Source organism: Botryllus schlosseri, chromosome 6 (assembly GCF_051294905.1).
Source record: "Botryllus schlosseri isolate E-star chromosome 6, Bs_hap1, whole genome shotgun sequence".
Taxonomy (NCBI): Eukaryota; Metazoa; Chordata; class Ascidiacea; order Stolidobranchia; family Styelidae; genus Botryllus; species Botryllus schlosseri.
In genome coordinates, this window is record NC_137241.1 from 276,533 (window position 1) to 303,516 (window position 26,984).

Genomic DNA, 26,984 nt, shown 5'->3' on the forward strand with positions numbered 1-26,984 from the left:
CAAATAATCTTTGGTATACTCTGGAGCCCGATCGATGTTGTATTATTGGGTCGATACCAATAAAACCGATATCCCACACCTTGATCGAGAACCCCAATACATTCAGCCGATATTCAAAAGAAGTTGGATATACATAAGCACATTTTCAAAGCTTCAGAGCATTTATTTGAACATCTTTGCAGCCATTGTTATTTAACATTAAATAAACTAGAAAGGCTACATCTGGACACCTGTTGTAAGCTATGTGACATATATCAATGTTCCCAGTATAGCCGTCATACATTATAGTTTTCTGACTTCCTACTGCCATGTTGTGACGTCACGAAAATTGCCGATGATTTTTCAGCTTCAATGGCTGATACTATAGAAAGTGACTGTTTTAAATGAGCGGGTTGGTAAAGTGTTGAGTAAGGTACCAAGAGCAGAGGGCACGGCGGATTACATACTTAATTTCGCCAAGTATGTCCTATAAACTTATGACATATGATATGTAGTATACCTGATATTTCATCTTTGTAGATGGTTTTCAATTGTAGACTGCTCTTCAAAAAATCCAATCAAAAATCTGGATGGTGAACGCATCTCTTGGCTTGAGACATTTGCTGACAGCCTTGCGCAGTGGCATGTAAGTCGGATGCAACAGATTGCATGAAAGTTCACTTATATAATTGTATGTTCAGGATAGTCTTTCAGGAGACTGCAAGAAACTGGTAGCAATGCCAACCCTTGAAGGGCTTTGCTTCACATCACGTAATTTTGCGTGCCTTTGTAGGCGTTTGCTTGATGGAAAGTATTTAAATTATGTCGGACTTCATTCATTCTCACAGGATGTATTGGAGGCCTTTTTCGGAAATGTGGTGAGAATATATTGTAAGCTCCGTTCTCTCCTATCTTTTAGAATTCTTATATCCAATAAACAGCGACAACATGGGGCGCGTTGTTCCAATCCAGACATCAATCAAGCTGCCTATGCCATCCAACACCTAACTGTAAGAAAAGGAATCAAGAAATTGAAAGGCGGCAACACAACATTTGGTGATAAAAATGCATGGACGGAATTGAATGAGGAACCCCTGCAAAAACGCATGAAAAATTGATTGGAATTGCATCAAATAAATACACAGATTGCATTTCTGCTACTCTACTCTCACCTAGTCAGAGTTCACGCATCAAGTATCTAATTATGTCACTTAACTATGACCTCTTAATGAATTGGTTTATTTTTTCAAATCAGTTCTGAGACTACGAGAGCTGCTGCCTGCTGTGGTACTAGATTTGAATTTTCTCAGCTTATCAATCAATTTCCTTGAGAAACTATATCCCAGTGTCTTTATGTAGAGCAGAGTCATTACAAATACTACCTCTTTCACGCTTTCAGAGGGAAACGGGCCGGAGTCAGCAAGGTAATCGACAAAATTGTAAAAAAATCTAGATGAAGAAATACGCTTTTTCAAGTGCTCTACATTGATTTCCGCAGCAGGCTTGGAAAACTCCCTACTAGCCTCTACAAATATGTTTTGAAAAAAAGATTGTACTTCCATAGACGGATAAATGAGTTTGATATTCTCCAGCAGTGGTATCAAAGTGAACTGTGGAGAGTCTGATTCCAAGTTCGATATAATGTCATGAAGTTGAGGTGATCTGAGAAAACGGGTTTTCACACGCCGCAAAACAAAACCTCCAATAAACTCGATGATATCTGCCTCTCTTGCTGAAATGCTGGCATGTGCAACATGGTCAACAGGCCTCGATGCAACAATAATATCAATTATTTCTAGCAAATGTAATGCAGCATCTGCAATTTCGGGAACCGGCTCAGAAAAACACTTGAAAATTCTGCTACCCTCCATCAAATCAGAATACTGCTCCATAACGGCCTCTAAATTTCCAGTTGTTTTAAATCCTTCCTGCCAGTCTGTAATCAATGTAGCTCCATAGTGTGATAAAAGTGACAAATCAATACTGTGAGAATCGGGTTCCGATGCTGTCAATGATAAATCCCTGAACTTCTGATATTCTTCAGCGGAATAATCTATATCCAAACTATCAGTCTCAATTTCAACTAAAATTGTCTCAGGCACACTCAACATCGCATCCGTTGTTGACATCCTTTTTTAGTCAAGATTACATTTTCTGCTATCAGATAAAAGCTTTGACTTACCCTGGCTGTTATAGTGATATGAATTTTTGAATAAAATAATATACGAAAATATCAAGTACATTAATAATGTCGATCGGAAACTCCAGAGTTCAGAGTTGCAATAAACACTGTCCTCTGTCGATAAGTATTGGTTACAAAAACACTGATCCCATTCACAGGACATATATAAACCACGACTCCTTGGCTGTCTCCATCTCATTACCGTCCGTACCCTTTACACCTGCCCGAAATTACCTCGGAACTGGAATAACTCACGCCTCCAACGTTCGTTGCGATTGCTCGGTTGTCCGAATCCGCTAGATTCAGTCATGCGTGACCTAACAATGGGAAAACGGGAGTTTCCGTTCCATAGTCACTTTCTATACTGATACCGATAATTCTTTCAAAGTGTGATGTCGTCCCGATATTATCAGCGAACCGATAAACGGTCGCGGCCTCCAGTATATTCCATCTATAGACATCTGGTTGGAATACCAGGCTTCCTGACACGCATTTGCGAGGAATAAGCATGATATCTCAAAGAGTTACTCTCCATCTGGCGACTTGGAAGTAGCCTACGGAATTATAGCCCCTGAGCTCCATCTTGCATTGCGTGGAGATGGAAGTTATGCCATTTGATTACTGGTAATCTACTATTTTCTCTGAAAGAGCGGCATGCTCTGCACAGCACATAGATAAACTTAAAATCATCCCCTCGGTTTTCTAATATTTGCATTTGAAATCCTGGCTTGATGGATTGTACCAAGTTTTCGTAGTGTTTTACCATATCATCTCCAAATTTGTAGCTGATTGTTGGATTTGTTGAGGATGTTGGATTGAAGAACTCTGATATATGCTTTGAGAATCGATAATATTATGTTGGCAACGAATGTATTGTGGTTTATGAAAACCCTAGCTCATCATTGCAATTTGCAGTTTCATAACAACGCCATTCCGCCGCCCATGCAGTATCAACAGATGCTGAGTCACATATGATATGACATTTTCAAATTTTCATCATATTCCTCTGAACGGTTTTCTAGACCGCTGAAATTATGTTAAGTTGTTCTACTTTCGCCTTTTCGAACAACCAGTTCGATTTATGTCAAACAAATTGAAATTATACGATCCATACAGTCTACATCTAAAATCGAAATTAATAATTATTTATTAATTATTTAATTTTGACTGTGACTATACGCAAGGAGGAATGTGAAGTGACTATAGAAGAGCGCAATGACAGCAACGTGGAAGATTCTGGAGATCTTATCTCATAATATGGTGACATTCAGTAGTGGATTCAAAGACTGCATCTCAAGGCAGGGAGCAAATGATGCACTGCGAATGATATTGGGTGCCTTCAAGTTTGTGAACTACAGACACTGCTCAACGGAAATGCCTTGCTAGATCACTAGGTTACTCTCCAGTCCCCAATTGCAGTGCAGATGGCTGATTTTTGTGCACTTGGTCATATTACAACTTTACAAGGTGTCAACTGTCTGTGTTTGTAATCAATAGTGTCTTCTGGTCAAAGCTATCGAAAGATATCGGGGGCAAAACTTAACAATACTCCGGAAAAATATCTGTTGTAAACTCCGACTCCACTCCGGGTATCACAAAATTGGCAAAACTCCGCTCCTAATCCACTCCGACTCCGCTCCGGTGCTCATCACTGCTGCATAGTATCGGTAGTTTGCTACCCTCATTGTAGCCCGGAAGTCCGTTGTGCTGGCTATATGCTATGATACAGTTTTCAATATAGAAAGCGAATGGCTGTCATGATCAAGTGAGAAGTGGGCTATTTTATTGGCCCTGTGGATATACGCAGTTCACGCAGATCACGCAGTTCACGCAGATCACGCAGTTCACGCAGATCACGCAGGTCACACAGATCACGCAGGTATCACTCTCCCACGTTGTTCTGGTGCTCAGGTATGAAGTCTGGAGTGTTTTGGGGATGTGTTCAAGTTTGTTTAGTAATCAGGTATCGCGCAGGTAAACCTCCAGCACTTAGGAATCGAACTCTGAAGTCGACCTCGGACGGACTCGAACCCGTTTGTCTGCGGCGGTGTGTTCACGCTAGTTATCATGATTTGTGTTTATTTGTCGCCGATTTTTAAATTCGTTGTATTTGCATTTTGCCAAATGGTTTGAAGCGGCTGAAGGAGATACTTTGCTCGCGTGAGCTGACGACTCGGACTAGCATCGAACAGGCGGCCTTGGAAGCAAAATCTATACTGCTACCGGTAGTGGTTACTTCCAACATTTGGAACGCAGATCCCAAGTGGCGAAAGTTTATATGTGATCCATGATGAAGGAGCGAAAAGGAAGCGAATGTGAAGGACGGGATTTCGTATCTCAATTCCCAAATACATCACGTTGAACGCTTGTCCATTAATTAAAAAAATAACACCTCAATGTCTACTTTAGACGTACGTCACAAAGATGCGAATTTTCGGACAGATAATATGGAGTTTGCGCAGCTGTTCTCAGATTAGTTGATATCATTATTGATGTATTGGAATAATTGGCTACTATATAATTTATTTGCTGTTCATCAATATAATTGGCAACCTTCGTTGCGAGTTACTTTCAAAGAGTAAGCTAAAACTCGTTTCAGACAGATAATAAATGCGTGTGAACTGCGTGAATTGCGTGAGCTGCGTGAACTGCGTGAACTGCGTGAACTGCGTGAACTGCGTATATCCACAGGGCCTATTTTATTTTGTGGGTCGTACATTAGCCAGGATTTCTCCACAGAGCGAACCGATGGGAATAAAGCTATTTAACCATTTGCATGGCGCAAATGATGATAATTTGCTTGCCGGAAAATGATGATGGTGTTTAGTACCGGTAAAGTGATAACCATGTCCAGTTTGCCCATCCATGTCTATCGATCGTTCATTTGACGTGACATAGATTTTCTCTTCGGGAATCGGTAAATATCGGTAGCCGGTTCTTATCCAGTCTTAGGTGCCTGATAATGTTTGACTTAGGTTTATTCGGTGCCGTTACACTGCTCTATTACTGATGTGAGTAACGATCATAATTCCATTGCCCAGTCTACAGATTTCTACAATGGCTGCAAAGCGAGGAGAAAACTATTCAAAGTTAGAAAAACATTTGATAGTAGAATTGGCTGAAAGTTATTCTAAAATTATTGAGAGCAAAGCAACAGATGGCAAGACTAGTAAGCAAAAAGAGAACTGCTGGATTGAAATTGCGGAAAATTTCAACTCTCGGACAACTGGCTGCAAGCGGACACACCGTCAGCTGCAAAACCTGTGGCGTAATTTGAAGCAGAAGACCAAAAAGGATTTCGCGAAACAAAGGCAATGCGCTTTCAAAACCGGAGGAGGACCCCCACCTCCCGAGTTGGACGAGATGTCCAAGAAAATACTTGGTAAGATTCATATTTCATACTCATTATAGTTTAGTTTGTTACTGTACTACAGTGGTTGTGTCGAGCCTATAGTTGAGAACAGATATCATGAGTTAATTACAACAGATTATCAATCAAAAAATTCTGCAGCTGACAGGTGATATGAAAGTTTACCTATAACTACGTCCCATAGTAAATTTTTATTCCGGATCTAGCCCAAACAGATCTAGAAAGTGTGGGATGTGCTTTCCAGAGAACGATATCACGAAGCTATATTGCTGTTCATTTCCAGGCATCATTCCGTCACAGATAGAACCACTGCAAAATCCGTATGACTTTGATGCGGAGAAAGTACCGGAATTCGGTAATGAGCCCGACAAACAGAAACAGGATCAACTTATTGACATATTATTCAGTGGGTATTCAGTTCACATATTTGTATGTGATGAGTATTTACATTGATACTTACCAATTGTTTTGCAGCACAGATACCAGATGATGAACTGATAGGTGAGCAATGAGCAGAGGCATTTTAGTTACAATTGGAATAGTTACAGCATACGAAGATACTGCCACATCCTTATGACCTAAGCAGGTTACAGATTCGAAAGCTTCTGACAGGATCTTTGTTTGTTTTAACAGAAAGTGAGACAAACAGATGTGATGTGCCAGAAACATCCAACAATAATTGCAGCAATTTCGGTGTGTGTGCAGCAGAGACATTTCAATTTTAATGAACCTCAGCATTTTCAATCTATCGTTTATTCAGGCAGCATTATTAGTGATGATAGTGAAAACATCTCGCATGCAGCAGCGTCTACTCCAATTGTGAAGGCGCGGAAAAGATCGTGGACGGATAATCCTAAACTTGAAGGTTTGTTGCAAATTTTACCTGCATGTAATCAAATGGTTATGGTGCTTTCAATGGTGTTGCCAGTCATTGTATAATACACACAACTCCTTATATTTCGAATAACAGATATTGCGAATGTTACTTGTGTTGGGGCCTTCAGCACGTGCAAATAACTCAGTGACACCATTTGAGTCCCAGCATTGAGGTCACTTCACTGTTCAAGTTTCAATTATTTGCTTCAACAGATCTATATTTGCATTGCATGCCACAGTAGACAAGGATTTTCCCATTGCATGCATATACGTTGTCATACATGATCTTTCATATGTGCCTATTTCAATAGGGTACAGGCTTGTCCAGTCAGATCCATGCAATGAATGCAAAGGAGCATTCAATGAGGATGGATCTATATCGCTTCCAAATGGAAAATGCTGTACTGCAACGTCGTAATGAAGAGAAGATGGAAATGGCAGAGGAACTATACCGCTTGAAAAAAAAATGCCAATGTGTGACTGGTTGACTTTCAAATAGGCCTACCATCCCAAACCATGCCCAACTTTGTTAATATTTCGACTGCAATTCTTTGTTTATTAACAACTGAAACCCAAATATTTGTCGGCTGGTAATCAGTAGCGAGTTGTTCACAGAATTGAGAACATTGTATATTAACAATCGTATCACAAAATATGACGTTACCAGCATGAGATAAGAAAGACCGTTTAATGTACCATTCCAGATGGTACACAAACTCCTGTTGACAAAGCTTATCACGTTCCAGTTACGTAAAATGACAGGCAGGGCTTTGGAGCCGGAGCCCCGGAGCTGGAGCCGGAGCTCTACATAAAATTCAGCCGGAGCCGGAGCTGGAGCCCGTTATTTGAGGAGTAGCTCCGGCTCCGACATATTTCATAAGATGCTATTATATATGCAACAACCACATGTGCTGATTTATCATAATTGAACACCAGGCGTGAATTTTAATGCTATGCACACTTGCACAGCAATGGCACGGAGTAAATTGCGTTCTAGTGCAACTATGATGTTGTCGACAATTGACAAGTATTCAGTATGAAGTCACAAGCCGGCACGGCGGCACCTATATGTATTTGTTGCTACATCGAATGTTACTGACGGCTGATGGACTCTAGATTACTATAGATAACTAACCTATTAGTAGATTAGTAATCTATATAGACCAGGAATGGCCAACCTCTTCTGCTAAAGGGGCACATGCAATTGACGAACGAGTGCGCGGTTCACTAGCCACGCCAAGCGGGTAAAATTTTCTAAGTTTATAAATAAACTAGGTGAGTATTGCAGGTCTATTGTATACCACCCGCTAGGCTCAGTTTGCAAGGACACGACTATTCGGCGTCTGGACACATCGATATCGAAGGTCTCCGATAATATGCAACACTCTTTTTGTGCCTACATTTCACCGTCGACGATTTTTATGCGAGCTCAAACGCGAAAAGACTTTCTTCCGTAATTGCGAATAGACTCAATCGGGCAAATTGGGCGTTTTTTCATTTTCAGTAGGGGGTAGGCTACAAAGCAAGAAATCGTGTGACAATTAAACACGCGAAGCGTGAAGAAAAATTTCGCTACTATTTTAGTTTATTGTAATGTACGACGATTTACTGAAAATGTGACTGGACCCTGGATCTGCCAATGCGTCGGAACTGATATTTTAGTCATCAACATCCCGAATGTCGCAGCCAGAATTGCAATTTTTGGTTGGCATTGCAAGTTCACAATCTGAGCAATTAATTTCCCGTAATATAATAGGATATTACCTCGCGTGCCACGCAAAACCCTCTCGCGGGTCACATTTGTGGCCCACCCCTGATATAGACAGGACCATTCGATAATTTCGGAGCCGGAGCTGGAGCCGGAGCAGTGGTTATAATGCGGCTCCGGAGCTGGAGCCGGAGCTAATGTATGATAAAAGAGAGCTCCGGAGCCGGAGCTGGAGCAGTTTAAATTTACGGCTGCTCCAAAGCCCTGATGACAGGACACTATTTTGTTACGTTTGGCTCTACCTGAAATAGTACTATCTGGCGTATGCCCAAAATCGCTCTCGAGTGTATTTATTACATCAGCAACGTTATCTGAGAGCCGCATAATGTCGCTTAGGTCTTCGTGTCGGCGAATGCACAAGTTGTGGATGCACGCAGTAGCAACAATTATCACGAGCGAGTTATCTAATCTGGTGCGTAGTGGAATCATCAAGCATTGAAACCTTTGCTTCCATACACCAAACGCTCTTTCAATTTTAATATATATGGGATCGATTATAACGCCTCTCAGCAACGGATTGAGGATTTGGGAGCGGAGTCATCAGATTTTGCAACAGTGGGTATCCACTGGCACCAAGAAGCAGTTTGTTCGTTTGTGACAGATACACAGGAAGTGAGCTGGATTCAAATATCCTGCTGTCATGAGTCGATCCTGGCCACCTTGCGACAATGTGCGTGAATTCCATTGTAGAATTGCAAGCAACTTGTACATTTACAGAGAAATAACCTTTTCGATTCCTGAATAACTCTGCATTAGGTCCACCAGGTGATCTAATTGGTATATGTGTACCATCTATGAGTCCAATTACCTCAGGAAACTGATGCTCCCTATTGTAGATAGTAATTGTATTCACAGAATTAGTACAGGCAAACTTAGTCCGACATACCACCGCCCCCGCTCTCACGTTCTCCCCACACCAGTGCCTCTCGCAGGTCACGGTGCACATACAACGCATGCAAACCACATACCCCCCTGATCTCAAGATCAAAAGCGAACGAAATGAAACAAATCACTAAACAATGCAACAAACTAGAATATAATGCTATCCCATATCAAAGTCTGCCAACCAGCCGGGTTGTGCCCTTCTGCGAGATGGTCTTTGTTCTACTTCTGGCATCAATTCTTCACCCAGCGGTTCACCTTCCGAAGCCATTGTCGATTCACTGGCATTTTCGTCATCAGTTGAAAATAAGTCAATCAGATGTGGCATTCTGCTCTTGCTTCGTTCCTGATCTGGGCCGCAACCCATTACACGTCTTATATGTGATATGTGACGGTTCGTCCCATTCACTTCAACAACCGAGTCCGATACAATATCGGTCACAGTTCCTTTGCTCCACACAGATGTACACCTCGCATTAGGGGGCTTCACAAAGACACTTTCTCCAATGTTGTATGGGTTTAAATGTTTCTTTCTGGAATCGCGGTCTTTTGCTACTCCCCGCTCTCCATCTGGAAGAGTAGACTCATAACGAAATACCCTCTCAGCTGGTACGACATTCTCAAAGTTTGGGGTATTATTATACCAATACACCATCTCACTCACACTACCACCAGTCCTGGCCACCATTCGTTTGATGGTCCTGTGATTTCTTTCAACAATCGAATTTCCGGAATGTTTGTAAGCACAGCTGAATACATGGCCAATTCCCCAATTCCACAAAAATTGTGACATTTTGTGACTTTTGAAGCAACTACCATTGTCACTCAAAATTTCGTCGACAGCCCCACGCTCCAGCAACACTTGGCTTAGATGCTGGATGACTTGTTCGGTAGATTCGGTTGTTATCCTCCTCCATATCGCAAATCGACTTGGACCACAATCAATCATACTTAAGTAAGGCTGCCCACCAACGTATGTAATGTCTAATGCCAGCCTACTCCATACTTTATCCACCGACAACTGCCCGTGTTCCCACTTGACTGGATGAGGATCAATTTGGCGACATATGTTACAATTGTCAACCACCTGTTTAACCATTTCCCGGCTTACTTCCCGCCCCAAGCAGCGTTCTGCTACATACAATGTTCTATCTGTTCCCAGGTGATGCTTTTCGTGGATCCTCTTGACACGATCTTCCACCGCTTGACTTTGCGGGGCAACTCCCACACAAACTTTCTGGTACCAAGTACGCGGTACCCTTGTCAAAGCATCGGCTATGTTTTTTGCAGAGGGGACCAAACGGATATCGACTTTCATATCATATTCTTCAATCAACTGTGCCATCAAACCCAACCTTCTTCTCACAATCATTTCACTCAAGCCATGCACTCTTGGTCGGTTCAAATCCTCCAAAATTGATCTCACCCAGTTGTAAACACTGGCAGAATCAGTAATAATCTCGACTTTCCTTACTCTCCATTTTAGCACTAGATTCAGTCCCTTCACCACAGCCTCCAATTCTGCAACATTGATGTGAGCACCATCATCCTGCTTTCTCATCCTGGCCGCATCTTCCACTACATGACCATCCACCATCAGACAACACCCAATTCCTAGGTTACTAGCATCACACCAAAGTTGCGCCCTTCCTCCAGCAGGAGCTGGCCAAATTCCCCCCACCGGATCTTTCTCTTTCACCCTCGCAAGGATTTCGCCAGCTAGTTGTGACACATGATGTGGTACCGTTTCGTCCCACGCCACTTCATTAGCAAGGCGCTTTACGTAACTGCAAGCAATCCTCAGCCAGCCGGCCACAGGGTAGTGACCGACAAGTTTACCAAACATAGAAAAGAGCTGCCTCTTTGACCATACTTAACCAGAGTCCGGCAGGATTCCATCTCTGGCCCATTCATACGAACCCGCAGCTGTCGCAGAGACTCTCAGTCCTAGTACCCGTGCATCGTTCAATGGGACAGGCTCCTTTGCTCTCAGCCCATATCGTAATAAGTGCATCTTCACCGTTTCCACATCCACGATACTGGCATCAACAAATATATCATCGATATAATGATCTGTTCCACGTTTTATCTCTTGACTCTGCGACAACACCACCGACAGGATCTTTGACATTACTTTTGGCGCAACATTGAGGCCAAATCCCATACGTGTCATGACGTATTTCTTTCCGCCATGCTGCACAATTTGAAATGTGTGCAAGCGCTCTGAAATGTGAATCTGCAGATATGCTTTTTGCAGATCTAAGATATATGCATGTGTACCTTTCTTCCGCCATTCTCTCAGTTTTTCTTGGCACACCACAACATCGGCACCGGGATGACTCATCACATGACTATTCATCTCGCGGTAATCCATAACTGGCCGCACCTTTTTTGATTTGTTTGGTTGTTTTACTGCCATCAGAGGGATCAGACCCTTTTGACGTCCATGAACGTCTGGGTTGTATTCTTCCAACCAACCGTTTTGAATCCATTGATTCACTTCATGATGGAACTCTTCTTGGCACTCAGGGGGAATCGCGTACCCTGGACAACGGTTTGACAAGGTTGGTTCTTCATTCGTCCATTTCCACTCTACAACCCACTTTGAACCATCAAAAATAGCGTTAAAATCTTTATCATCAATTACCAGCTTCTCCACTTCTTCTTCAATCAACTTCTCATCTTCTTCTTCTTCACTCAGCTTCTCATCTTCTTCTTCACTCAACTTCTCAACGTCATCTTCAATCGGCTTCTCAACTTCTTCTTCGCTCAACTTCACAACTTCTTCTTTAATCGGCTTCTCATCTTCTTCACTCAACTTTTCATTTTCTTCCTGACAACTCACACCGACAGCAGCATATGTGGGAAGTGCACCAAACAGTACTCGAAGATCTGGACCAACAAACACCCCATCCATCATCTCGATCACATCCGTCCCCAGAATCACCCTTGCATCACAAACCAGACGAGTTGCTATTAAAACTTCCATGCAGAGGTCAACTTTGTCAATTTCTAGTTTGACTGTCGCTTCACCATGGCAACGTGTTAATTCACCATTCAACATTTCCACAACTAGTTTCGGTCCCTTCACTGGCACGCCCAATTGCTTACACACATCTTCTCGCACCACTGATCTCTGGCAACCACTATCAACGAGAGCTTCTACAGATAGTCCAAATATTTTTACAGAAATGATTGGCAGCACCTTTTTCCTCACTGTCGGTGGCTGGGGAACCCATCCGATGCTGACCGTTCCCCATTGCCGTTTCCCTGATTGATTGGCCGTGTAGCACCGTTCTTGCAGAACCGAGCTATATGACCAGGGTTACCACACTCGAAACACTCTATTGGCGGCTGTCCACGGCCATAGCTACGTCTCCATTTATCTCTATTTGGGCACTCGCGTGCTATATGTCCGTCTTTCCCACAAGCGAAGCACTCAAAAGTCTTCCTTTTATATGTGCCAGCCGCACAGAGCATACCAACAGGCACCCTGGTGGACAAGATCATTCTAGCTCGTATCACCAATTCACCAATTTTCAGTTTCTCAATTTCAGCAAGAGATTTTAGCTGGCACGCCACATCGATCGGAAGCCCCGTCACAAAATCGCACTTTACTATCGGTTCTGAAGCATCAGGATCCATACCCACAAGAGCAGCTAGTCTCTGGAGGTCAGCTACGAAAACATCAACACTCTCACCTTCTTGAAGAGTCCTACGCTGAAACTGGCCGTACGCATCGTAACAATTGACGCCAAACGCTGCCAAGAGAGCAGCCTTTACTTTATTGTACTCCTTTTTATCCTCATCACTCAATTGTCTATATACTGAGAACGCCGCGGTGCCCAGCAGTAGAGGAACATATTCTTCTGGCTTGTTACCTCGCAGTTTCACAACAGTCTCAAATTTATCAAGCCACACAGCTACATCGCCCGAAGTAGCGAAGTCCACATACAAAGGCATAAGGTCCGTTATCCTCACCGTCGACATACTTGCGCGATAGCTTGTAGATAGTAATTGTATTCACAGAATTAGTACAGGCAAACTTAGTCCGACATACCACCGCCCCCGCTCTCACGTTCTCCCCACACCAGTGCCTCTCGCAGGTCACGGTGCACATACAACGCATGCAAACCACACCTATGAAATGCCATCTGTTCTAAATTGATTTGATGCTGCGTGTTTGGAAAGTTCATAAATTTTCTCTTTCTTTTAGCAATTGCTTTTGAAACCTGGTGAACAATTCTGCACACTGACGTCCTATCCATTTGCAGTAAGTCTCCGTCAGTCCTCTGAAAATGTCCTGAAGAATAGAACCGTAGGGTTGCAAGTAGTCGGTAGATGGGAGGAATAGGATGGCTCCTTTTACAGTCGTATTGAAGGTCGTCTTTTATCATCTCCAAGAGTACCATGAAGGAATCCTTGGACACGCGATAACGATGCACAAACTCTCCGCTTGATAGGTGCTCCACCGGATTACTCCGGTCTCTAACGATACGCCTTGGTATACTCCTGTTGTTCAAATTGTAGAGCAGCATGATCGAATCGAGATGATAGTCCATGATAAAGTGGTTTGATGCTCAATAAACTACCATAAACAGACTACCGTATTGGTACTTTGGTAGGGTGATGATATAGTAAGCAGAAGCAGCTATGAAATATTCCTGTCAACAATGGCATTAGCAGGCATTAATTTATAATTTAGACAATCAAGATAACCATGTATACGTTATGGATAGTGTACTAAACGGCAGCTATCGTATATCAAGCAACAAACGCCCGAAACTTATGCGTAGGATGTTTTGAAAGCAGTGCAAAACAACCGTTCCGGTTCGTCAGCTCAGATAAATGCGTAAGTCATGCGTCATTTACGTGGCTAATCATAGATTAATTAATTACTAGTCAATCACTATCCATGCCCTGGAATTTAATCTGCTGCTTAATCAGAAATCAATTAACTAGTGATTAGGCCCTAATCTGATTAGCATCCATGCACCCGACCCTTCTTTCTTGTTCACGAATGTTCAGTTTATGTCATAGTCCTTGCAAAAATAAAAAGTAATCGTTCTTTCACAGAGAAATCGATTAGTTATGGCAGGGGTTCTCAACCCGCGGCCCGCAGACGCTTATTTTGCGGCCCGCGACGTCTTTCATTATGATAGCAATTACTACTGGCACAGTTTTGTTACATATTAATTGTAATTGACTACTCATTCTTTGTTGTGTTCTAGTTTCCTAATATTATATGCGCGAGTTGATATTGTTATTGTTTTGAATCGGTATTCGGCTGGACTCTTGTTCAAGAGAATCCCACTGTGTAGTAGGCAACACTTTTAAAGATTGTTTCACTCACCGCGAATGGTTTGAGCAGAAACAAGAACAAGAATTTGCTTTCTCAGATATAAATGGAAAACCGATGTGTATATGTCGAAGAACAGTTGTCGTAACGAAGCGTAGAAGCTTAAAGTGATACCACGACAGTTTCGTCAGTATAGTTATACATATTGCCTGATCTTAGAAAACGTTACCAGGTAGGGTTCAAGCCGGAAATCCATATTTAGAGGCGTTTGCCGACGACGTAAGAGACGCATAGTTTAAAATTGCTTAGTATATCACTAAACCCAAGAAATATGATAAAGAAGGTGCGAATATTCGCTGTTTCCGAATCTTAACAGCAAGGACAACATTATCTGACAAATTTCGAAGCTACAGTTATCTGATTTAACCGTGACCAGAAGAGTAACAGCAATGTCAGTCGATCTTTTGTCGCATGTTCTGAAACACGTTGCCGCATATATAGACTCACTTTAGCCGCCTAGCCTTGGACGAATCCACCGACTCCACAGACATTGCATAGCTAATTATCTGGGTGTATTTTATCAGAGTGTATTTGCAGAGTAAATGCTGGCAGGGCAAACGTTGATAGGGGACCATCGTAAACCATCGACTTGATCAAGCTGACTTCTGTAACTATTGGTGCAGGGCTCCAGCTATCGAAGGAAAGGAGAAGGGTTGATTGGTATGCTCAGAAATGACCCCGAATGCCTGACTTCTTCTCATATCACTGAGAGCTCAAAGTGATAATGGCCTCTGTCACGACAAAGTTACCGTAATTTCAAACTTTCTCGCACAAATGCATTGCACGCTCCATTACTGGCGCCGCTGGAAGAAACATATTCTCACAAAAAGCAACGACCGCAAGTTTACGAACGCTGTCCATTAATGCCTTAGAATACATAAAAATGTACTGAATGCCCGATGTCGGGCTGCCCGCATACGACTGGTGAATAGGCTACAGTAGCCTAAATTTAATAGTAGCTCATAAATACGTGATAATAATGTTCTGCGGCCCGCAGCGTTTTTTGCTGTTAAAATGCGGCCCGTTCTACAGTGGAAGTTGAGAACCCCTGAGTTATGGGAAGTAATCGATTACGATTACTTCGGAATTTTTTCGAATGTAATCGATTGCGATTACGATTACTTGAAAATGCTGTAATCGATTACGATTACTAATCGCGATTACCCCATGTCTGATGGTGGCCTGGTGAAAATACGCCGACATAAACATGCATCTGTTGATTCTCTATCACCTTATTTGTCGACGTGAATTCGTAGGTTCTCTATCAGATAGTATGTAGACTTGAATTTGTTGGTTCTCAATCAGCTATTTGTGAGCTGTCGTCGATGTGGTCGTAATAAAAACTGAATGCTTGTATTTGTGATTTATCAGACTGACAAGACAGATATTTGATTTCAAGTTCTAAGATTAGTAAAGTTATCACATTGGCGGCCTGTCGAGCGAGATAGTGTAATGGTTATGCGTCCGGCTTCTCGAGCGGTAGGTCGTGGGTTCGATCCCCGGCCGGGTCATACCAAAGACTCGAAAAATGGTATCCGCAGCTATCCTGCTAGGCGCTCAGCAATCACGGATAGCATGGAGGAGAAAAAAAACGGGGGCGCAGACTAGATGACCTCATGGGGCCGTATCGCGACTCCGTCGCCAAAGCATCTCGATGGTGCAGGCGAGAAAGAATATCATCTCTCTCTGTCTCGTCTATCTATAGCATTGGTAAATGAGGCCAGGAACTGTCCGTAATCTACCTAAATAAACATGTGCCAAGACTCTGGTAGGGACAAAATATGCATGTTAGGCAAGCAAGGAATTCGATATCACTCGGACTCGACTCGGTGTTGAATTGAAATTGACTCGACTTGACTCGAGTCAAAACCGCAAAAGTAAAATTGACTCGTGACTCGGAACCATGTAGCTTGGTTACAACCCTGCATTGAACACGGATTAGGAATTGAGAAAACCGGATTTTAGAGAGAGAGAGAAAGAGTCTTTATTTTATTTATTTTATTTTAGAAATTTTGCTGGATTCGTATTGGTTTAGGACTGGAGATGTTATTGATATGGATTAGGACTAGCATATGATTTACCCATCGGTGAATGGCGACAAAGTCTTTTGTTTGCAAGGTTATTACTTCATGTACTTTTACACTAATAAGGTTACCATTTACGTCCTCCTATATAGAGTGAAGTGCACCTATGTTTGATGCGGGTGTGATCATACCAGCTAACCCTCAAGGTCGTAACGATAATTCCCATAGGCCTATCTAATACCGAATACCGTGCATTCATATTTTCTGTACCACCATCATTGCCGTCTTGTGTTATGTATTTTGGTTGGATGAAAATAAAGACTGTCTCTCTTCCTCTCTCCTTAATGACCACCTTTTTGAGTCGTTGTCCATTTTTTTGATAATTTTGGTTAAATATAGTGCGAAATTCGACTGAGATACAGTAAATCAGCATTGAAATAACGCTCCGGATAAGACTATTTCTAAGACTACGCTACTCCAAATCGTTTCGACATCTTTCTTATCTTTTTTCATTGTATCGAAGTTGTGAAGTACAGCTAAACGTAATCCAAAATCACTTTAGGAAGTAGTCCAAGTAGGCAAAAACTACTTAGTATAATATATACTATCACTGGCTCAGACTGGGACAAATGAGTGTTATATGATCGATTTTGATCGAGATAGTGTAATGGTTATACGTCCGGCTTCTCGAGCGGTAAGTCGTGGGTTCGATCCCCGGCCGGGTCATACCAAAGACTCGAAAATTGGTATCCGCAGCTATCCTGCTAGGCGCTCAGCAATCACGGATAGCATGGAGGAGAAAAAACGGAGGCGCAGACTAAATGATCTCATGGGGCCGTATCGCAACTCCGTCGTCAAAACATCTCGATGGTGCAGGCGAAAAAGAATATCATCTCTCTCTAAGAATCCGCCTCACCCAAGTAAGAGTTTAAAAAAATGAGTTGAACTCGAGACTGAACAGTAATAAATAGTATGTCTCGGACTCGAGTCTCAGCACCACAAGTCTGACTTGACGCTTTGTACCCTGACTGGGATTCGGACTTGACTAGAGTTAGAAGTTTTAACTTAAAACTACAAAAGTAAGATGAACGTGACTTGGAAACTTGTTACTCGGCTACAATCTGAATGCTAACCTACTGGTATTTACTGGTAAAGTATGAGTCTAGTAGTAGTATAGATCGGTCGTGACCTGGCAAGCACCGAATAACAGAACCGTCGCAGACGGTGACTTGAATATCCAAGATTTGATACTTTTCGCGATCGCTATATGTTTCACGTTGACTTTGGTTGCGTGATGCGAATCATGAGAATATTCAATCAATGTGTCAATTTGTCAACTTGAAATGAAACTCACTACACAAACCAAGTTGATTCGTATTTGAATGTGTCGATCCGGTACAACTCTAATCCTTTGAGAAATCCATTTACCGCGATCAGTTGATTCGAACGTAACTTGAATATTGCTGACTCCAACTTCAGTCGCATCGAATTATTCACACATTCCACGCTGCTGTTTCACACCTATAGAATCAATACCAACTAACTAAACAAGAATCAAGAATCACAAGTATGCACATACAATAATTGTATTTATTACTGAGAAATCAAACGCTTAACAAAACCACGCAACTTATCATTTGCCAACTCTAGCATTACCAAAAAATCAGGTAGGTCTATTGTTGATTGAAAATCCTTGAGTCCTTATGATCAAAAATGTTATAGCGCGGCGTCGGAATCCATTCGCGGGATGTACTAAAGGTAAATTCAGATAATCCAAAATGAAATATCTCGACTTTGACATAATTTGAATTGAAATAGATTGACAAACATGACTACCAACTTTCAACCCAGTCGTATTTAGAGATTATACGCATATTGATTTGAAACAAGTAATGAAACCTTACAACTCTATTCACGACTGAGTTTTCCGTTTGTCAAATAGAGTTTCAGTAAATAATTTCACTATGCTATCGCGATATTTTAATGTGTTACTACAAACAATCAAGTCAATCAATGAAATAGCACCTGTTATAAATATTTCTTACTTGACAGCCACTTGTGCATACCGCGATCGAGTTGCGACGCGATGAGTTAAATCGGAATATTTCAATCTATTTGTCGAAACCTTGAACAAGCTGTCTGATTATTTTTTTTGTTGCAATTGAGTTAACGGAAATAGTATTACGCATCGACATCTTACCATCTTACCATACTCGAAAGAGTCAACAAGGAAAAACCTTGCCAAGTAAATCCGTTTGTAACTCACCCAATCAACTCAAACAGTATCAGTATGAAAACACCCAAGCATACACGAGTCCATACAATCACTAAAACCTAAAGTCCGTAACAAGCTCGGCTGTATTCATATCCCTACGACGGGTCTTTTTTTTCAACTGTAAAAGTCGTTACTATTTCGCAAGACAAAGTAATTACTACTCGATATATTTTGTAAGATAAAAGTAATTTCTACTCGGTGCAGGTGACTTGAGATTAACACATTACATTTGAGTATACGAGATTTGAATGTCTGACCAACGTAGTTGAGAATTCATTTCTTACAATCGAACGCTGGTGTTATATTCAAAGTCATCATGCTGTAAACATAAGGATTGACACATTGATTTGACATATGTTATAGTTGATCATGACTTGAATATTAAATTATTTGCGCTAATTAGACACGGCGTTGTGGTAAATGTTATGACAGCAACAAACTTTTCAGTGCCATTGTTCTTAACATATTAAGTTGTAAAACTATACGTGTCTGAAATGTTCTTGATTGGAGAATTACTCCACCTCGATAAAAATCACTCTGCGTATCGCGATATCAGGAAATATTTTACAAATGTAATTGTTTCCAGTATCCAAGACTAAAGATGAAACAGCAATATCGGTATTATTACATTCAACAACCAGTACAATTATTAAAATCTATCGTTTGCGATAAGCAACGCTAAAGATGCAATAATTCCATTATTCATACATTGAACATCGGATACAAAATGCTTTATTATCCCGATTCGCAACGGGTAATTGAAACGACTAAGTGTAGAGTCAGTATATCACAATGAGACGTCGTTACTATTGAATCCAGCAATTGATACGATTTATTGCCGATATTTGTGACAGCGCATTGAAACATACACAACTTACAGAGTGTGAAAATATCACTTTGGGTATCGAGTACCCTTTGAAGCGCGCGATCAATACATAATTCCAGTCGCACTCTCTAAGACATTGTGAAGTCTACGGATTTACGCTTCAAGACTTTGATCAACACAGAAGCAATTTGGAATATCTTTACTGGACGCATCCTATTCTACTAGACTTGAGTATACGCAAAACTCATAGCATTAACAAAATCGCAATAGGCGCTACACGGAAATTTACAAAATGTGTTTGTATTCTTGCTCAAAGTAGTGATCATGAATTATCATTTGAATCTTCTAAAGTAATTGTAATCGTAAAACCAAACTTGCGAAAGTCATTACCATAACAAAAGAATATTGTAGGTTGCTTGCTAAATGTATGCCGGAAATATTTGTAGAACGCTCACGACCAAAGAAATCGGAAATTGTCATTCATCAAAGTAAATGTCGTCACAATACTCTGCCGCTAAAAGACGTTACTCGTATGTGATTGAATCGCCGGTAATTAACTCGCTAAATCAAACCCTAAGAAATTTCACTCACTCATCGGATATTAAACAGCGTCGCTTAATCGGTGTACTTCGTTTTTTTCTAAATGCAAATCATACCTAGCCAACAGAAAACAATTTTCACTCACCCGGTACCAAGTGGTGGGTCTCCATTCGATATTTTGTTTGTGTCAATTACTTTGCAATGATTGTGGCCAGGCCCCATATTTACCTGTGGATATATCACTCTAATGATATGCGTTGCATACTGTACCGTTCGCTGTATCGAGAGCATCAATGGTAGTTGAGTGAATAACCAAGATGGACAAATATACCCGTTTGTTTGTCTGAATTTTACATTGGATCTCCAAGCCTTCTGTCGTCTATGCCACCGATTGAATATACAAAATTGATTTTATTGACCTCGCGATGCAATAACGAAGTCCTGGAGGGTATGATGATGTTGTCTATGGGTCATACTGATGTGTGCATAAACACCCAACATTTGTACACCGACACATTGTATATAATATCATAAACCACATTTACGTGAATACTTGGTAGGGTTGAACAATCGTAAAATATATTCGATATGTATTGTCATTTTTCACGAAAAAAAATCAAGGGTTGTGAATCTACATGTTTAATTACATTTGGTCATTGGTTCTGCTTTATCGCTTTGCATTGAATATCCGGATCCGGTTATGAATTGACCTGTATTGGGTTTTTAATTCCATACTGAATGGGGCGATATGTATTGACCAAACCGATTACCGCTACATATCCCTGTACGTATAATCTGTATAGGGTGAGCAAGGAAATTAATCACAAGTAACCTGGAATCGTTAGCACGATGGGTAGCATGCGTTCCTACATTTTCCGAAGATTGTTAATCGTGTATCAACCAGTTAACAAAGTCGGGGGATTACAACTTTAGACGGATTGATTCTGGAGAATCTAAAGCACGAACCCGGACATCGCAGTCATATGGAAATAGCGCATTGTTATTGTGTGTGTGTGTGTGTGTGTGTGTGTGTGTGTGTGTGTGTGTGTGTGTGTGTGTCTAACCGCCGATTTTGATGGGATGCACCAGAACGAGTGAGTATGCGATTACACAAATGTATCGGAGTCGTTGTTGGTGTGTATTTTGTCACTGTTCGTTCTAACAATATACAAAAATATCAAATTGGCCGGTGTGGTGGTCAGTTTTCAAAACGAAAATGGTATTGTTACCCAGGGAAAAGATGGATTTCCAAGTGAAAACGGTATTGGTACTCAGGTAAACGACAGATTTCCAAGTGAAAATGTATTGTTACAATGGGTCAACGCTCGATCTCCAAAGGAAAATGATATTTTTACTCAGGTAAACGACGGACCGCCAAGTGAAAATGGTTTGTTGCTCAGGGAAAAAATGTATTTCCAAGTGAAAATGGTTTGTTGCTCAGGGAAAAAATATATTTCCAAGTGAAAATGGTTTGTTACAATGGGTAAACGCCGGATCTCCAAAGGAAAATGATATTTTTACTCAGGTAAACGACGGAACGCCAAGCGAAAAAGGTTTGTTACCCGGGGAAAAATATATTTCCAAGTGAAAAAGGTTTGTTACAATGGGAAAAAATATATTTCCAAAGGAAAAGGGGTTCGTTACTCTTGGAAACGATAGACCCTCAAGTGAAAATGTATTGTTACTCTGATTAAACGACAAATCTCCAAAGAATAATGGTATTTTTACTCAGGTAACGGCTGACCTCCAGGTGAAAATGGAAATTTTACTTGGGTAGGTATCGTATGTTTAGTGTCGTTGGTGTTGTTAAACGTTGTCGCCGGTAGCCGTTGGTATACTATTACGAGTGTGAAAAGGATTTACACGTCCTGTGCAGAGTATCGCGATAGTGAACATATTTTTCGCGTGACGAAAGAAGATCGCTGTTTAAATTTTAATGCATGCATTTCGATTACCGAGTTGCTGTACAACAGAGATGACTCTACATTAGACCGTGCTGTGTACTTCGATTAAAACCACAAGACCACATGTAAATCTATTCGCGCAACTCGATGATGTTGATATAGTGTTACTAAAATGAATTATTACCCATTTACACACCATAAAAATACCAATTCATGTCGTAGTAAGTAGGTTTCTTGAACTCGTGCTGATGAAAAAGAATGGTGACAAGTATGCGTTTGTGTTTGGGTGAAAAAATAATTATTTAGAGTAGTGGCATTTTGTGACCAACGAATGCAAATCGATCATGATACTACAATATACGCTTTCGTCAACATAACGACTTGGCGTAGAAACACTTTCACGTTTTTTGAATAACTGGTTCTCGAGACTAAACTCGGATGTATACCACAATTGTGCTGGACTTACACATGGTATTCGCATACTGTACACATACAAACTTTTGTGTAGACAACTCTGATGTTTCTGTTAATACTAGTTCTGTGTTGAACTATTTGATTATTAAGATACATGAACATCCATTCAGACAATAAAGTTCTTGAGGTATCGAAACAGTTGAAAGCACCGCCAATCGTTGTACAGGTTCGTAGTATGGGAATATCGAGTATTTTCGTGTACCATGAATATATTTCATATACCTTTGGTAAGAAATGAGTTGCGTGGGGTAATCATACACAACCTACAAAAGTTAAACTTGTAGCGTTTGATTGCCTACTTTTTATCAATGTATTTGTGATGTTAAAAGACGACTGAGTTTACATTTACATATAGTAAGCGGAGAAACTAAAGTAATAAATTTTACTCGTTTGATAACCGACAACGGGAAAAATACCGAGTAACAGTATCAATATGAGCGGTATATTATTTTTCGAGATATGCAACCAATCTTCTAAGCATAACTTGTCAAAAATTTATCATGTCACAGAAAAGCCGGTTGTTACGAATTCGAAAGAAATGTACTTCGATTATCACGATGATGGAAATTAAGATCGGAGGTGGATGTGTATCGTTTGGTATGTTCACGAATCACTAAATGTCGGTTAGTTAAATGATACATTTACAAGTTGACCGAAATCTTGATTTAAAAATGACAGCTTGATGATGTAAAGCTCAACCACTCAAATGTGTTCATTGCAAAGTAATTGACACAAACAAAATATCGAATGGAGACCCACCACTTGGTTTCATTACCGGGTGAGTGAAAATTGTTTTCTGTTGGCTAGGTATGATTTGCATTTAGAGAAAAACGAAGTACACCGATTAAGCGACGCTGTTTAATATCCGATGAGTGAGTGAAATTTCTTAGGGTTTGATTTAGCGAGTTAATTACCGGCGATTCAATCACATACGAGTAACGTCTTTTAGCGGCAGAGTATTGTGACGACATTTACTTTGATGAATGACAATTTCCGATTTCTTTGGTCGTGAGCGTTCTACAAATATTTCCGGCATACATTTAGCAAGCAACCTACAATATTCTTTTGTTATGGTAATGACTTTCGCAAGTTTGGTTTTACGATTACAATTAATTTAGAAGATTCAAATGATAATTCATGATCACTACTTTGAGCAAGAATACAAACACATTTTGTAAATTTCCGTGTAGCGCCTATTGCGATTTTGTTAATGCTATGAGTTTTGCGTATACTAAAGTCTAGTAGAATAGGATGCGTCCAGTAAAGATATTCCAAATTGCTTCTGTGTTGATCAAAGTCTTGAACCGTAAATCCGTAGACTTCACAATGTCTTAGAGAGTGCGACTGGAATTATGTATTGATCGCGCGCTTCAAAGGGTACTCGATACCCAAAGTGATATTTTCACACTCTGTAAGTTGTGTATGTTTCAATGCGCTGTCACAAATATCGGCAATAAATCGTATCAATTGCTGGATTCAATAGTAACGACGTCTCATTGTGATATACTGACTCTACACTTAGTCGTTTCAATTACCCGTTGCGAATCGGGATAATAAAGCATTTTGTATCCGATGTTCAATGTATGAATAATGGAATTATTGCATCTTTAGCGTTGCTTATCGCAAACGATAGATTTTAATAATTGTACTGGTTGTTGAATGTAATAATACCGATATTGCTGTTTCATCTTTAGTCTTGGATACTGGAAACAATTACATTTGTAAAATATTTCCTGATATCGCGATACGCAGAGTGATTTTTATCGAGGTGGAGTAATTCTCCAATCAAGAACATTTCAGACACGTATAGTTTTACAACTTAATATGTTAAGAACAATGGCACTGAAAAGTTTGTTGCTGTCATAACATTTACCACAACGCCGTGTCTAATTAGCGCAAATAATTTAATATTCAAGTCATGATCAACTGTAACATATGTCAAATCAATGTGTCAATCCTTATGTTTACAGCATGATGACTTTGAATATAACACCAGCGTTCGATTGTAAGAAATGAATTCTCAACTACGTTGGTCAGACATTCAAATCTCGTATACTCAAATGGAATGTGTTAATCTCAAGTCACCTGCACCGAGTAGAAATTACTTTTATCTTACAAAATATATCGAGTAGTAATTACTTTGTCTTGCGAAATAGTAACGACTTTTACAGTTGAAAAAAAAAGACCCGTCGTAGGGATATGAATACAGCCGAGCTTGTTACGGACTTTAGGTTTTAGTGATTGTATGGACTCGTGTATGCTTGGGTGTTTTCATACTGATACTGTTTGAGTTGATTGGGTGAGTTAGAAACGGATTTACTTGGCAAGGTTTTTCCTTGTTGACTCTTTGGAGTATGGTAAGATGGTAAGATGTCGATGCGTAATACTATTTCCGTTAACTCAATTGCAACAAAAAAAATAATCAGACAGCTTGTTCAAGGTTTCGACAAATAGATTGAAATATTCCGATTTAACTCATCGCGTCGCAACTCGATCGCGGTATGCACAAGTGGCTGTCAAGTAAGAAATATTTACAACAGGTGCTATTTCATTGATTGACTTGATTGTGTGTAGTAACACATTAAAATATCGCGATAGCATAGTGAAATTATTTACTGTAACTCTATTTGACAAACGGAAAACTCAGTCGTGAATAGAGTTGTAAGGTTTCATTACTTGTTTCAAATCAATATGCGTATAATCTCTAAATATGACTGGGTTGAAAGTTGGTAGTCATGTTTGTCAATCTATTTCAATTCAAATTATGTCAAAGTCGAGATATTTCATTTTGGATTATCTGAATTTACCTTTAGTACATCCCGCGAATGGATTCCGACGCCGCGCTATAACATTTTTGATAATAAGGACTCAAGGATTTTCAATCAACAATAGACCTACCTGATTTTTTGGTAATGCTAGAGTTGGCAAATGATAAGTTGCGTGGTTTTGTTAAGCGTTTGATTTCTCAGTAATAAATACAATTATTGTATGTGCATACTTGTGATTCTTGATTCTTGTTTAGTTAGTTGGTATTGATTCTATAGGTGTGAAACAGCAGCGTGGAATGTGTGAATAATTCGATGCGACTGAAGTTGGAGTCAGCAATATTCAAGTTACGTTCGAATCAACTGATCGCGGTAAATGGATTTCTCAAAGGATTAGAGTTGTACCGGATCAACACATTCAAATACGAATCAACTTGATTTGTGCAGTGAGTTTCATTTCAAGTTGACAAATTGACACGTTGATTGAATATTCTCATGATTCGCATCACGCAACCAAAGTCAACGTGAAACATATAGCGATCGCGAAAAGTATCAAATCTTGGATATTCAAGTAGCCGTCTGCGACGGTTCTGTTATTCGGTGCTTATTACTTAATAGGTAATATTCTTATTGTATCAGACTCGTGAAATCCAGTTCTGTACCAAACTACCAACATATTACATTGTAGCGATTGCGATGTATGTAACCACAAGTCACGAGCGATGGTTATGTCTTATAGGTGTTATCTTGTGAGCGATCGTAGGATTTTAGAATTATGTCGCACCTTTTTGAATAAGCGTACACTTCACAAAGGATTAGGGTTAGAGTAGAAATAAGTGACAATTTGTCGCTATTCAAGTTACCGACACTGGCGGTCGGTTATTCGTTACTTATTAAATCTTTACGAGTGAAATCAAGTTCTGTGACAAACTGCTTACGAAAATTTCACCGCGTGAGCGATCGATATGCCTGTAACATCAAGTCGCGTATGTCTGAGACATTATCTTGTCAGCGATCGCCGGGTTTGCAAACTATTTCACACCTATTTGGAGTGTTAATATGTGAACGCGGCTATTGTTGGTATTGGAATAGCCGTCTACGCCGGCTCCGTGGTAAACTAATTACCAAGCGACTGATTCCTAGATTTAGCAAACTATTTCACACCCTTTTTGGTGAAAGTACGACATGCCGCTAGCATTCTATCAACGAAAGTACGAATCATCGCCGCGCTCATAAGAATAACGATATATCGAAGTCGCACTCACCGTAAACGTTGGGATTACCTCGAATCAGTCATATAAAATAATTTGGGATATACACATTAACTCAGGAGCAATCACGTGAGTATTCACCATACCCGATACATATTCAACACCGGTCGAGAGATGCCTATACCCGAAAGGGCGATTCACGGCCGCACCCATAAGAACATATGGTGAGTCACCAGAGATCCCGCAAGAAACAATGGCACATTACCAGAGATCGCGGAAAATACATGACAGGCACATCATGAGCGATAGGGGGTCTGAAAGGGTACCATCACCAATACGAGTTTTCACGGCACATCACCGACGCAGCCTATACCCGAAAGGGTACCATCACCAGAGATCCCATAAGAACACACGGCACCTCACCAGCGGAAGGGGGGGTCAAAAGGGTGCCATCACCAACACGAGTTTCGCGGCACCTCACCAGCGGGCCCATAAGAACCCCTGCCAGGTCACGACCGATCTATACTACTACTGAGGCTACTGCTTTAC

The 26,984-nt window shown here is 40.7% G+C and overlaps 1 protein-coding gene and 3 long non-coding RNA genes across 6 annotated transcripts in view; 2 read left to right on the plus strand and 2 right to left on the minus strand.

The window, feature by feature from the left end:
* Window positions 1-8,386, minus strand: part of LOC145441130 (uncharacterized) — a 46,322-nt gene extending 37,936 nt beyond the window's left edge. The window contains exon 1 of the long non-coding RNA XR_013915747.1: window positions 7,709-8,386. This is a non-coding gene — a long non-coding RNA (uncharacterized LOC145441130). The remainder of the gene's footprint in view (window positions 1-7,708) is intronic.
* LOC145441127 (uncharacterized) lies at window positions 375-1,130 on the plus strand. Of its 2 annotated transcripts, XR_013915745.1 has the most exons (3): window positions 375-459; window positions 520-857; window positions 921-1,130. It is a non-coding gene; the product is annotated as an uncharacterized LOC145441127 (long non-coding RNA). The 2 variants fall into 2 exon arrangements; XR_013915744.1 differs by having other exon boundaries at window positions 397-857.
* Window positions 8,387-10,627: 2,241 nt separating the features above from the next.
* LOC145441121 (uncharacterized) lies at window positions 10,628-12,121 on the minus strand. 2 transcript variants are annotated; one of them, XM_080318925.1, is made up of 2 exons: window positions 11,872-12,121; window positions 10,628-11,748 (listed from the first exon to the last, which is right to left on the minus strand). In XM_080318925.1, exons 1-2 carry the CDS (start codon window positions 12,119-12,121, stop codon window positions 10,931-10,933), a joined length of 1,068 nt encoding a protein of 355 aa, XP_080175051.1. In that variant the 3' UTR covers window positions 10,628-10,930. The 2 variants fall into 2 exon arrangements, with proteins under 2 accessions (XP_080175051.1, XP_080175050.1); XM_080318924.1 differs by having other exon boundaries at window positions 10,628-11,761; window positions 11,837-12,121.
* A 2,870-nt stretch (window positions 12,122-14,991) lies between these two features.
* On the plus strand, window positions 14,992-15,772 carry LOC145441131 (uncharacterized). The gene is made up of 2 exons (XR_013915748.1): window positions 14,992-15,317; window positions 15,349-15,772. It is a non-coding gene; the product is annotated as an uncharacterized LOC145441131 (long non-coding RNA).
* The last annotated feature ends 11,212 nt before the right edge of the window (window positions 15,773-26,984 follow it).